Genomic DNA, 13,693 nt, shown 5'->3' with positions numbered 1-13,693 from the left:
CCCAGGATGGGTTGAGCCAGCTCCTCCCATAGAACACACAGCTTCCCAGATAAATGCATGATTGTTTGCAGTGGCCAAGATAGTTATGAGCAGCTACTTCTAGGACCAATGGCCAACACCATAAACCTGTGGACTGGATGTCGGTTCAACATTAGTTTTGAGGATTCATAACCACATCTTTAGCTGACCTCCTGGGTGCCTTCACCAATTTTGGAGTGATTCTGGAGCTATTGCGCCATGGATGAACACTCCTGAATTGCAACCGAACCAACAAAGTTTTCTTTTTAAAAGCGCTTGGTTAAGGGGGAGGATTCTGCATCACACCCAGATTTGTGGATTGGGGACCTGTAGAATTCAGCAGAGGCAATACAGGTCAAACACTTTTGAAATCCGTAGCTCTTATCGGCCAGGTTTTGCAGAGAAGGATTGGCTAACCAAGCAAGCACCTGATAAATTTTGCCTTTTGTGAGTATTATGATCTCTAGACAAAACCACAGACAGAGGCGACAAAGTACGCCGAGCTTTGTCAATTCGGATGTTGATCCCAGGTATTTGAAGTGATTGACCTTTTCTAGAGTTTCCCCTGTTGAGAAGAATCATGCTTTTCTTGTAAAGGAGGAATCCAGATTCAATTTCCAAGAATGTTAGTAGCCAATAGCATAACAAGCTGAAATTGATATGAATTTACAAAGCTGCTCCCAAACGTTTGTACATACCAATCATGAAATGTTTGGAGTTGTAGCCTTCACAGCAAAATTAAAATTTTCGGAAAGAACCCTCATGAGAAATTGCTCCAGATAACACACAAGCCACGTGATGTAAGGAGCTAATAAAAGCGAAAGATGATCATCGAAAAGATGGGAGATGCCTATTGACCTTAGCTTTGAAAAGACCAAGGTTATATGTAGGAAGGAAACAGTCAGCAGGAAAAGAGTTCCACAAACCTACAGTTCTTGGAACTTTTGCTACTTGCTTTCTCCTAAATACTTCTAACCTTTTTTTTTAATCTTTGCTAACAAGTCACTCCTCATCAAAGCTCAAAGTCCACTCGAGGACAAAAGTTGATGGCTTTTGTCAGGTAAATCATGAAACAAATACCTTGAAGATTACAGACGATGATTCAACTCAACTTACTAAATGGAACAGTGTAACAAGATTTTATTAAACACTGGACTTGAAAACGATCATGCTGTGGTCAACTAAGAAGCAGCCCCATGTTATTGTGTTCCACAGTTTGACAGTTCTTGGGAAGTAACTTTTCTCAGAACATGCTAAACCCTCATGTGCAATTTTTATTTTTCATTATGAATCCCTGTGGAAGGGTAATATAAATGAAAGCCACATTCAATTTCAAAAGAGTTTATGATCGGTAGCTATTCTGCACAAGTCCTGGAGATAAAGAACTTTCAGTGGGGAACTGTTCTGCACAGATCCTGGACTTAATAATTTTGCAAACAAAGAGCAAAAGATCCTTCATGTTGACATGAAAAAATTGTGTGCTGGAATGCTAAAAAATTCAATATTTTTATGGAGCAATTCTGGTTTCTGATTGGTTGCTAGCAGAACATGGCTTAATTGGATTTGTCAGTTCTCATCGCCAGTGTCTCTAAGTAGAATTTCCCAACTTTCAGTGAGCATATCCTCAATATACCAAAAAAAAAAATTGCAACAGAAATCATTTAGTGTTAGGTACAAAAAGGAATAAATGAAGATTATCGAAATGGTTTCATGATGCGGTACTTTTTTTCTTTTTTTTTTTTACTTACTAACTTTTGTGTGATGAAATGTGCATACAAATGAATACACATTTATCTTTATTATATAACGGAAAATTTCATTTTTGTTTTATTGTGTGTGTGTGTTCAAATCTACAATGACAGAAATAATTTTTAAAAATGCAACTAAATAATATAGTAAAGATTTGAACTAACTGATTATTTATAAACAGCAAAACGTAAAACTTACTAATCCTGGAGGAGGGCCTCCTGGCTGTCGAGGGGGTGGAGGTGGACCAACAATTGGTACACCAGGGGGTGGTGGACCTGGGGGTGGTGGGCCTCCTGGTCGTGGTCCTGTTTAAAAAAAGAAGCATGTTTAGTACTTAGGAACTGATACAAAATATTTAATAGAATTTGAAGCAATAATTTTCAAAAATTACAAATTCCTATTTTTTTTTTTTTTTTTTAACATTGACTCCAGATTTAAGCAAAAGTCTACCTTTTCTGAAATGCATATAAAAAAGGTGAACTTGTATTATTTTTATTATTTGCACCAATAACAAAGTCACAATAAATGATATATATATATATATATATATATATATATATATATATTACACACACAAACACACATTAGCAGGTCGCCCGGCATCGTCAAGTCATAAAATACACACAAATATATTTTAATTCAAAAAGAAACCGAGACATGTACAAGTGAGTATTGTTTTTTTTCTAAACAGTCCACTATTTGTAAGAAAAAAAAAAAAAAAATACTCAAGCCAAGATCTAAACCAAAACCTAAGGACTATGGTTGTTGGTTGGTTGGTTTTTGTTTTACGGCATATCAACCCTTTTTGGGTTATTTAATGCCAAATCCAAAGATTTTGAAGAAAATTTTTTATAGAATATATTTGTTGTTTTTAAGTTGGTTTCTATACAACCCATAGTTGGGACCCTAACAGGTACTACCACTCCGAATCAGAGTGGACCTGGGAGCAATGGTAATTAAAGGGTGGCTCCACACTCCCCAAAGCCCGCAAGCTGGGGCCTCACCACTGGAAATAGTTTAAGGTCATATCCAGGACCCTAAGGACTGTGAGTTAAGTACGATAGCCATTCGGTCAGAATGACACGCTCTTTGAAAAGTGTTTTCAAACCAACTAATACTTAACATAAGGAATCTATAATGTGAACCATTCACGCATGCACAATCGTGAAACAGCAAACAAAGAAAAATCCGACGATTTCCACATACCAATTTTTCAATTTTTACCCCTTAGAAGCCTTTTTCCGGATGGAAACATTAAAAAGTTTTCCACCTATCTAAATAACCAACATACCAAATTTCAAGTCTGTAGATTAAAAATTTGCTGAGTATATAAATTGAAAAGTGTCCTCACACACACGCATACACTCATTCGCACTTTTATAGATATTTATATTAAAATTTTCAGAATGTGAGAGATGTTATTTCTAGTCAAACACTCACACAGCTCAAACGAGCCATGCAAGCCAACAAACCAGAAGTCCAAACTCGAGTTTTGTCCTTATTTGAACTCATAAGTTAGACACATCCGAAGTCAGGAGTCAAAAATCGAATCTCTTGGATGCAAGGCGAGTACCCTGTCACTTGAACAACCACTTCACACACATAAGAAAGATCAAGTAAACTGCGGCAAAATCTGACTATGGAATGAACCTACTTCACCTCAAATAAAGAGTGTAATTGTCTGACCACTGAGAATCCATGCCGATGTCTTATGAGTAGGGCTATGACAAAAGCATATTCTTTTCATTGTTTTGACTCTTGAGTATATATCCAACACAATTAAACCACGACTACTGAGAGATTGAATATTGTTTTAAAATTTTAAAATTACGTAGTTTATATTTTATATTGAATAAAGTTCAGTTTCATTATTAATCGAATTGGGCGCCTTTCTTCTCTTTTTTAACATGTTTTAATGCTGTTTTTAAAAATGGCGTCATATAGTATCGACAGTAACAGTTCGACAAATCTTAACTACATTATGTTGAATTCCACAAATCTTAACTACACTATGTTGAATTCCACAAATCTTAACTACATTATGTTGAATTCCACAAATCTTAACTACATTATGTTGAATTCCACAAATCTTAACTACATTATGTTGAATTCGACAAATCTTAACTACATTATGTTGAATTGTTGACAAGAACCTACAAAATAGTCTTACCATTGTAAGGTGGAAGTGGTCCAGTTGGTGGGGGTCCTGTCGGGCCCTGGTTACTTTGCTGAGGAGATGACTGACTATTCCTGGAATTACGAGACACATATCCTCTGTTAGATTCTCGACGGTTACCTCCGCCTCCACCTGCACCACGGTCTGGGGGCTTGTTGCTTGGCTCTTTATCTAAAAACAGAAGCAAATAGAAAATGATAAAACAAGTTTCAAAAATAAAATTACTTGATCAATTTAAGTGATTTTCTTTCAAATATATTTGTTTCATCACAGGTACATACATCATACAGATTTTCCTTTTTTAATACAGGAGGAATTCTGGACAAAAACAAACAATATTTTTAACATAACAATACTATTCGATATGGTCGAAAAGCAAGGCCATCTAACTCTGTAGAAGCATAATTCCTCCCCCACTTATTTTTTTATAATGGCAGGTGTCAAACGTAACAATGTTGCATGCCCGGGTAACACCAGTTCACCTTGTTTACAGGCTAAGAGTTGGGTGGGGTGTTTAACATGGGGTTTAAGGAATTCATTCTTTTCTCCCAAGTCTGGAATATATTTTTATTGCCGATATGATAAACAGAAAAGAGAAGTGAAGTTGACATGGCAACGATAGGTCTCCTCTATTATCTAGGAAATATTGTCATAAGCCCACCTGTTATATTTAAGTGCCAGACTCCTCCCCCATGTAAGTGATAGGAATTAAACCCAAAAGATAATACAGTTTCTTTAAGAAAAAAATAATTTGAGTTGAAGAGAAAGGAAGAAAAAAGGAAAAAGAGAATTAAAGAGAGATATGGTTACGAAAGAGAAAGAGATTCACAAGAAAAGAGAAAAGAAAAAAAATATAAAATAATGGGATGGAAAAAGGAAAGAGTGATATCTAGAGAGGAAAGCAGAATGATCTCAAAAGGTGGCTGGAAATTATGTTTGATAAAAACCTTTGTGTTTTTAGAAATAAGGAATTTGGCTGACTGGTGTTGAAGAGTCAGAAACTCCCAGAAAAGCCAAATTGAAAAGCTCTTGTTCCTAGCTGGGAGATTGTCTAAACGAACCTAGTTGTAACAACCTGCATCAGAAAGCCATTAAGAACCTAAATAAATCAACTTTATACAAGTGCACTCTGTATATCTTAAGAATATTTTATGAATAATTATTTTATTTGTTTATAAGAAAATGATCCAGAGTTTTTCTTTACTCATCGAATGCCAGCCTGAGTGAGGATGCAGTTCATTTCAAATATACCCTGATGCCAGACGATGGAAGACAGACCAGATTTAGCACAAAGTCAAAGTGACGGCCAAAGTAAACAGTGTTGCCACACAGACTTAGGGTCATGCACATTTTGCATGCCCTGAGTATCAGAACGGTGTTTTCCAGTGAGCAGTTCTAATTACCATTACTCCGCTTCCGTTTTGGGGTCACCCTTAAGGTGTCACTTAACATTTTTCTAATCATCCCATGTGTAACTGTCTAGAATCCACTATGTTGAAATCTCAATCGCAAAGTAGACAAAAAATAGAAAAGAATTTCCACTTGCTTTTTCTTTGTAACAACATTTCCTCATTGTTATGACCGTGACGTCATCCACATGATCTTGAACGTTCTTTTCGTCTCTAATGTGATCTCATCTTTTAAAGTCTTTATTTTTCCCAACCAGTGACGTCATTTTCGCATGCATTTGCGTCTGCACTATGTTACAAATGGCCTTCATTATGTAACACTTCCAGGTCTACCCTTACCTAAAGTGTTAGTACCTGTCAGATTTATATCTATGAATTAAATAGAACTTATCGTACACATTTTTGACAAAATATAAGGACATTTTTAGGAGATCATAAAATGCACCCGGCTGTGAACCTACCCCAACTTCCGTCTGGAGTCACCTCTTAAGAGTCATCCAAACTTATCCATTCCAATAATGGTGCTTGTTGTGTAACATTTGTCCACAGTGTACATGTTGCAATAAAATAAATCAGCGTATCTATATACTAATAATTTAATGTTCATACTACGTTATCACCGTCTATCCTCCTTTTTAATGGATAGAATCTCTCAATCAAATAATTTATAATCTGAAAACCGTGATACACATTTGTAAGTACGTTAAAAAGGTACTATGGTAAAAATATATAGATAACATAATTATCACCTCCAAGAAAGTTATATTTCCGATTGATTTGTTTTGTTTGACAGAATCATCATAAAACTTGGTCAAAATACATCTGTCATGTTTTAACTTGAAACAACTTTAATTTGGGAATATCTAGATCAAACATATCGAAAAGCTGAAAGTCACGCCATCTTTTGATTAGTAATTGCATCAGATTGCACTTTCAGAGCTTCAACCAGGAGTCTCCAACCTAATAGGTCCCACATTATCAATCATACTCCATCCTCTGTACCATTGTTGAAATATTGCATCCCTATGCCCATTTTACAAGTATTTTAATGGAATGTGCTATGATGAACTCAAGGCACCTGTACCCTCCTCAACATAAATACATCCGACTAACCGGACAAGCAGCAAGATTACACTGTAGAGATTCTTAGATGCTGGAAAGCCTTCTACTTTAATAGTTTCTTCCATGAACTGTAACTTTGGAATTCCCTCCCAGATCCCTGCACTGTATCTTTTTTGAAGTGTAATAACAGTTAACATATACTGCATAATCATGTTTTACACACCAGTTCCCATCAGATCACCAAAGTTAAGCAACGATGAGCCTGTCCAGTATCAGATGGGTGACCATTTGGGACTTCCAGGCGCTGTATGTGCTCTCTGCTTATCTCGGCATTGTTTACAGTCATCCTCCTTGCCACTGGACTCAAAACAGTACCGATTCAGGAGAGGTGTGGTTGGAGATTGCGCAACCCTTGCCTCATAATTACATGTGCAAGGGAGTATCATTTGTCTTTCGAGACTGAACAGAGGCATCAACATTGGATAACAGTTTAAATAAAAAAATAAAAAATGCTAATGAGTTCTTAAAAAAAAAAAAAAAAAAAAAAAAAAAAAAAAATACTGACATTAATGCATGAAACACCTTGTAATATCATGTGGAATCAAGAGAGAATACTTAAAAAGAAAAAAAAAAAAAGAAAAAGGAACTTTTCCTACCTGATGGAGGTGGCGGCTCACCTTTCCTCGCTTGAGCTTCAAATTGGTTTAACGACTGTCGATTGCAGTGAGTCACAATAGGGGTCTGCCCATGGATCTCCTTTTTGGACAATTTGTCAAATATGGTTCGAGATGATGCTTCAGAGCCGACAGCAACAACAGCAAAACTAGGAGAGAAAAAGGCATAAAATAAATAAAGAATAAAAATTAGTCTTAGAGGTTCTATTTATATTATAATACTACATTTCCTCTAGAAGTTTCCTTGGGAAAATACTGGTCCGATCTGGCTGAAATTTTGTATAGACCTTTGCTATGATAAGGCGCATTAAACTAATGGTATCCATCTGATGCAGTTAGGGTTTATTAGAGATTAGTATTTAATAAAAAAAAAATTAGCACAAATTTAACCATATTCAAGCATCAATTTAGCATAAAGCATTGGACAATTTGTAAAACATGGTTCGAGATGATGCTTCAGAGCTGACAGCAACAGCAGCAAAAATTAGGAGGAAAAAAACAAAATAAATAAAGAACAAATAAAAATTAGTCTTAGAGGGTCTACTGTCGATATTATATTTCTCTTAGTCGACATGTTTCACCTTTTCTTGGAAACTACTGAGCCGATCTCACTTAAATTTTGAATAGACTTTTGCTTAATGTGCAGAAAGCAAAGTATTATGGTATCTGTTCATGTACAGCAAGAGATTAATAGGGACTAGTTGCCACAATAAATTTCCTCAAAGTTTTCTTGGAAACTACTGGTTCGATCTGGCTGAAATTTTGTATAGACCTTTGCTATGATAAGGTGCATTGAACTAATGGTATCCCTCTGATGCAGTTAGGGTTTATTAGAGATTAGTATTTAATAAAAAAAAAAAAAAAATCAGCACAAATTTAACCATATTCAAGCATCAATTTAGCATAAAGTATTCATTCTAAGTCAACGGGCCATAACTTTTGTTTTTAATGAACTAAAACATCTAGTTTATCAATAATAAACAACATGGTAACTGGTGCTGTATGGAAGTGAAGGTTGGCTAGTTAGGGTTGAGCACATGCATTGCATGGAGAGAAATGATATAACGATACAATGAATGTGTAAAGTGAATTTTAAAGATAAGCTTAAATGAGGCAACCTTAGATGAAAGATTAAAATCTGGAATGGGGAAATGTGTGCAAAACAGGAAGCTTGAATAGTATAGCAATCTATAATATAAATCTCACCTGTCTGTTTAAATGTATGCCTAAAACTTTTGACAAAGGTGATAGATTTTCACGAGATCGGTATTGTTTTGAAGCTCAACCCTTCGGATGACAAATATCAAAAAACTGGCTGAAAACATTAATTCTTTAACCCTCAACTGGGCACTTTTCTACAGGGAGGAGTCGCTTTTTTCGCTGATATTTTCAAAAGTCATCTCCTCATTTCGATTGACTAGCCTTAATTTAAACCTTCGCCACTTCCGGTTTGGCGATGGGCGCAACAGCAAAGACGTCACTTTTTTTTTTTTCTCCACATTCTTTTCCTCCTTCGCGGTACGGGTTCGAGCCTGCCTGTCTACTACCACTTTTTTTTTTTTTTTGCTCAACACACACCTTCAAACACTCAGGCAACGCTGGGCACCCAGGCTAGTATTGAAAGAATGGATGAAAATTCTTGAGTCAGTAGATGTAGAACAGTTGAGGTAGCAGGGACAGTTCACAAAGAAAGATAAAGGAAAATACAGGAGAAAGTGATCAAGAACAGATTTGATGAAAGACAAGTTTAGTTTGGAAGACAATTTTTAACTGCTGTTCAACACATGCCCTCATGTAAAATGGATATTAAACTGATAAAGATGATGATGGTGATACAAAAATAAAATTGTTTGGCTGTGGCCAAAATTCCCCATATATTAAAAAACAAAGTGCCTGATATACATACCAAATGACGAAACGAAAATATATACCAAAAAACCACAAATTTATCCAGCAGTTTTATTTTTATAAAGAAAATAATTTTTGAGCAATTAATGGAAATTTGTAGACATCATAACATAAATCCAGTAAGTATGAATTGAGTTACTTCCCTTTGTTTCTTGACATTTTTTTTTTCAAAATGGTAGGCGAAACAGTCACTCCTTGGATACACATAAAATTTGATTTTCTTATTTAAAAATAAAACTATTTGACCAATTCATTTGATATTTGGAATATTTTTTCGTTTCATCATGTGTATTTAGATGATAAATTTTTCTTTATTTCTATTTTTTTAACATATGAGGAATACCGGACAAGAACCAAACAAACAAAACTATTCTACTATTTGCATCATCACTGCAATAAAAACATCTTCACGGGAAATGTACGGAGGGTGTTCCAAAAGTAATGCCTCCTATTTTTTTTTATTCCACCCAAATGGATCACAGCAGAGTGCAAACTGCATTATAATGGCTGAACTTATGCATTCATGACCAGAAAGTTTCATCTTTTTGTTACAGATATTGACGGTATGAGACTAAGAAAGCAATCCCTGTCATGGATGTGCGTCATTAGATTTCTGGCAAAAGTGCATGGAAAATAGTTGTGACTATGTAGAAAAATAAGTTCTGCGGCACAAAAGGGCCACTCGTTTTAATGATACTACTCCCATCTTTATATCCTTTTCAACTTTTTGAGTTAAAAAAGAAAAAAAGAAACAAGAAAAGAAAAAGAAAAAAGAAATAAGAAAGAAATAAGAAAAAAAATGAAAAAGAGAAGAAATAAGAAATAAAAGAAAAAAAAACTGTTTACTTTTAGCACAACCTTCTTACAACAAAGTAAGCTCCACATGCTCATGCACAGTCATTGTTCATCGCTGCCAAAAGTGTATTGAGAATGGTGGGGACTATGTAGAAAAATACATTTTGATGAACAAAAGATTGCTCGTTTTAATGTTACCACTCCCGGCTTCATAGCACTTTAACTTTTGGAGTTAAAAAAGAAAATAGGAGGCTTTATTTTTTATACGACCCTGATATGAAATCCGAACTAACCCTTTGGACTGTCCATTGGCTCTGTTTTCATAGAACTTGATTTCCAATAAGTCAGGAACTCCTACCGAAGCAATGATATCTGTCAAATCCTGATCTGTTGTCCACTACAAAATAAAAACATTTTTTTTTTTATTAAAAATGTTTAAAGACAAAGAAAAGTTTTTAAAACAAAATCTTAAAAAGATAAAAAAAAAAAAAAAAAATTAAAAATAAAACAGGCTGAGCATGCAGGGTCCCCCTTGATGAGTGAAAAATTTACTTTCACCATGACTAATGTTTGCGCAAAGTTTTAAAAAAAATCCAAGGCATAGTTATTAAGAAAAATGCAAACAAACGAACGGACGGACAATTTTACTTCTATAATGCACTTTAAGGAGGGGAAAACCAGAGTTATCGCGGAAAATCCATTCTGACAAAAATTTACTTTCACCATGATAATGTTTGCGCAAAATTAAAAAAAAAAAAAAATCCAAGTTGCGGTTATTGAGAAAAGTGCAAATAAATGAATGAGAGTGATTTATAGGACCAATCCCTCCTTTGTCGGAGGACCGGTAATATCCAACTAATTAATAGTATGGCTTTTAAAAACATTTAAAATTTTTTTAGGAATCATATTTCTGAATTTTTGAGACGAGGATAGATTATTCGTATCATCTGGATTCTTTGGACTATTGTTCTCATCTTGAATCTTACTTTTACAACGTTTTGGTTAATGTAGATGAAAACAAAAAATTTGTCCTTAGACACTAAAATGCACGAGTGAATTCCGAAATGAGATAGCAAGACCTGGAAGAGTGGACCTCCTAGAGATGAACAGAGCAAATAGCACAGTCCAACAAAAAGGAAAAAAAGGGGGGGGGGAGCTAGTTTGAATCGTGGGTTAAAGACAAAGAAAAGTTTTTAAAACAAAATCTTAAAAAGATAAAAAAAAAAAAAAAAAAATTAAAAATAAAACAGGCTGAGCATGCAGGGTCTCCCTTGATGAGTGAAAAATTTACGAGAGGAAAATCATTAAAAATTCAATTTTTGCTAATTGTTTTCCAAAAATGTTTTCATTAATAAAAATCAAAATATAGAATTTCAAGTAAAACTAATGGAATCTACTTAATTGTCATGTCGCAGTAATTAAAATATCAAAAAATTACAATAAAGAACATTAGGTAGAAAATTAATTATTAATGAAAACAATTAGTGAAAATTGAGTTTTTAGTTATCTCCCCTAGATAAAACCCATGATCAAACTAGCGCCAAAAAAAGCAACCACCATCACAATAGTCTAGTGTTTGTATGAGTTAATGTTGAGAAACTCGTCATCTTGAATAAATATTTTTGGAATAATTTACCATCAGAAACTCGCTCTCTAATAACCAACCTATATCCACGTATAACAGAAGTTTGTTTGTCCGTCCGTATGTTAATAGCAGCAACACCTTGTCGTAAACAGTTCTGATAAATCCTCAAAGTTTATTGATTCTATTCATTTTCAATGCCATGACACCAGCAACCAGCAGCATTCACTCTAGGTGGGCTGAAACGGCTTCTCCCGTAGGAGGAAGTTTCATGAGAATATTAAGTACAAAAGCGGTCCCCAGTTACATGTATATCCCAGTTAAGGGAGATGATGACGTTAGTTTTTTTTGTTTTTTTTTGCCATTCTTGCAGGAAGGTGTCGACATCCTCTCACATAAAGCACCCGGTATTCTCAAATGGTCATTCATCTGGAACTGACCAGGCTCAACATTGCTTAACTTTAGTGATCTAATGAGAACTGATGAGTCAATGCTGTATTTTAACTCCTCTCATAATATTTGCCATCATTCAAATATCAACCCTTATCCTTAAGTGGCTTTTGGCCTTGACAAGTAGTGAGTTATCAATAAAAAAAACATTTACTAAAATTAATGTGTCTAGCATAAAATAGAATTTTCACTAATAGTTTCTTTCCAAGAACTTACCATTTGTAGAACACAATAACATGGGATTGTTTTCCCACAGGCTACAACAGGGTAATTTTCAAATCCAGTGGCAACAAACACTTGTACTAATCTGTCCTCATACGTCAAAGTTTATTCATCCCATTATTTTAAATCCTCTTATAATATTTGTCATCATTCAACTGTACCTAAATGATTCCATCAACAAAGCTTTTTTTTTATCCCAGAACTGCCCGTATGTGAAACACTGTTCCACCAGCCTGCTTCCCAATTGAATACAACATGGTAGCCTTCAAATCCAATGTAAACAAGTTCTTGTTGAGCTGTCCCCATAAATAATCAAATCCTATGCAATTTACACCATTAACGATAACTACACTATCATCTTACATTTATTAACCTTTAACCTCAAGTGGCCTTCAGGCCTTGATAAGTGGTGACTCCCAAGTGGGGGAAAAAAAAAAAAAAAAAAAAAAAAAATCTGACAATCTATCCATCACATTAACTGTTATCCTCAAATCGCTTTTGGTCTTGATGTGTTAGCTCAGTAGTAAAATAAGTACTTATGCATTGTACGACCCACAATTTCCATGAAGTTACTCAGGTTCGCCCAGCAGGTGACGTCAACAACCGGAAAAGACCAATCGCAATGTTAGCAATGCTTGCCTATGAAAAATGCGCAATCAGATTTTAGCCAACAAGAATCTTAGCATCTTTTTAAAAAATTTGAAATAAATTTAATTTTAATCACAATGATAGAAATTAAATTAAAAAGTGAATGAAAAAAAAAAGTGTGAATTTATCATCGTTGTAGGGAAGGATTGCGACACCAGAGAATGTATTAATGTATTGTAATTCCTATTAGATAAATGTTTGTTATCTTTGTAGCGCTTTTAAAATTGAAGAACGCACTGCCTTTTCCCGTTATTTCTGGTGATTATTAACATTTCTTATTTTCATTCTAACAACTCAGTCTGATGTGCCTTACAAATTCAGGCTACACTTGGCACATGTATGCACATATGAAGCCAAAATAAATTGACAATCTATCTAGCAGGTTATTAATTCTTATCCTTGCGTGTGTTTTTTTTTGCCTTGATAAGTAGTCAGTTAATATAAACAAAACAGAAAGAGAAAATGAAAAAAGGTAAAGAAAAAGAGAAAAAAAGGAAAAGAAATCAAGGAAGATATAAAGAGACAAAGAAATAAGAAATAAGAGAAAGAAACAAAAGAGAAAAGAAAAGAAATAAAAGAGAAAGAAATAAGAGAAAGAAATAAAAGAAAAGAGAAAAACAGAACAAGATAGAAGATAGGACAAGAAAGATAGAAAAAAAAAGAAAAGAAAAAGAGAAAAAAAAAAGAAAAAGAGAAAAAAGAAAAAGGGAAAAAGTAAAAAATGAAAACCAACTCACCCAGGTGAGATTGCCAACATAGAGACTAACTCTTTTGCCTGTATAATTTGCAGGCATGATAGGAGCAGAAGAACCAGACTTGGAATCATGGCGCATCTCATGCTAAGAAAAAAAAGGAGGAAAAGTCACATTTTATTCACAAATAAAACAATAGGTTTTAAAACAAAACAGCATTTGCTTTTTACCTACGAAAAATAATCCAAAAAGTTTTAATAATGAAGCATCACAACTGATAACAAAAAATGTTTCACGTGCAACACACT

At 34.5% G+C, this 13,693-nt stretch overlaps 1 protein-coding gene across 34 annotated transcripts in view; it reads right to left on the bottom strand.

The window, feature by feature from the left end:
* LOC145265536 (cleavage and polyadenylation specificity factor subunit 6-like) overlaps positions 1 to 13,693 on the bottom strand; it is a 180,271-nt gene that overhangs the window by 116,646 nt on the left and 49,932 nt on the right. For all 34 annotated transcript variants that reach the window (XM_080121468.1, XM_080121471.1, XM_080121480.1 and 31 more), the window contains 5 exons: positions 13,431 to 13,532; positions 10,085 to 10,188; positions 7,071 to 7,237; positions 3,938 to 4,114; positions 1,966 to 2,072 (listed from right to left, as the gene is read on the bottom strand). In XM_080121468.1, the coding sequence (XP_079977594.1) occupies positions 1,966 to 2,072; positions 3,938 to 4,114; positions 7,071 to 7,237; positions 10,085 to 10,188; positions 13,431 to 13,532 (657 nt within the window). The remainder of the gene's footprint in view (positions 1 to 1,965; positions 2,073 to 3,937; positions 4,115 to 7,070; positions 7,238 to 10,084; positions 10,189 to 13,430; positions 13,533 to 13,693) is intronic.

This window comes from Euprymna scolopes, chromosome 40 (assembly GCF_053919585.1).
Source record: "Euprymna scolopes isolate OS-2025 chromosome 40, ASM5391958v1, whole genome shotgun sequence".
Classification (NCBI taxonomy): domain Eukaryota; kingdom Metazoa; phylum Mollusca; class Cephalopoda; order Sepiida; family Sepiolidae; genus Euprymna; species Euprymna scolopes.
The sequence above is the reverse complement of the archived record's forward strand: the minus strand, read 5'-3'. Positions and strand labels throughout refer to the sequence as shown.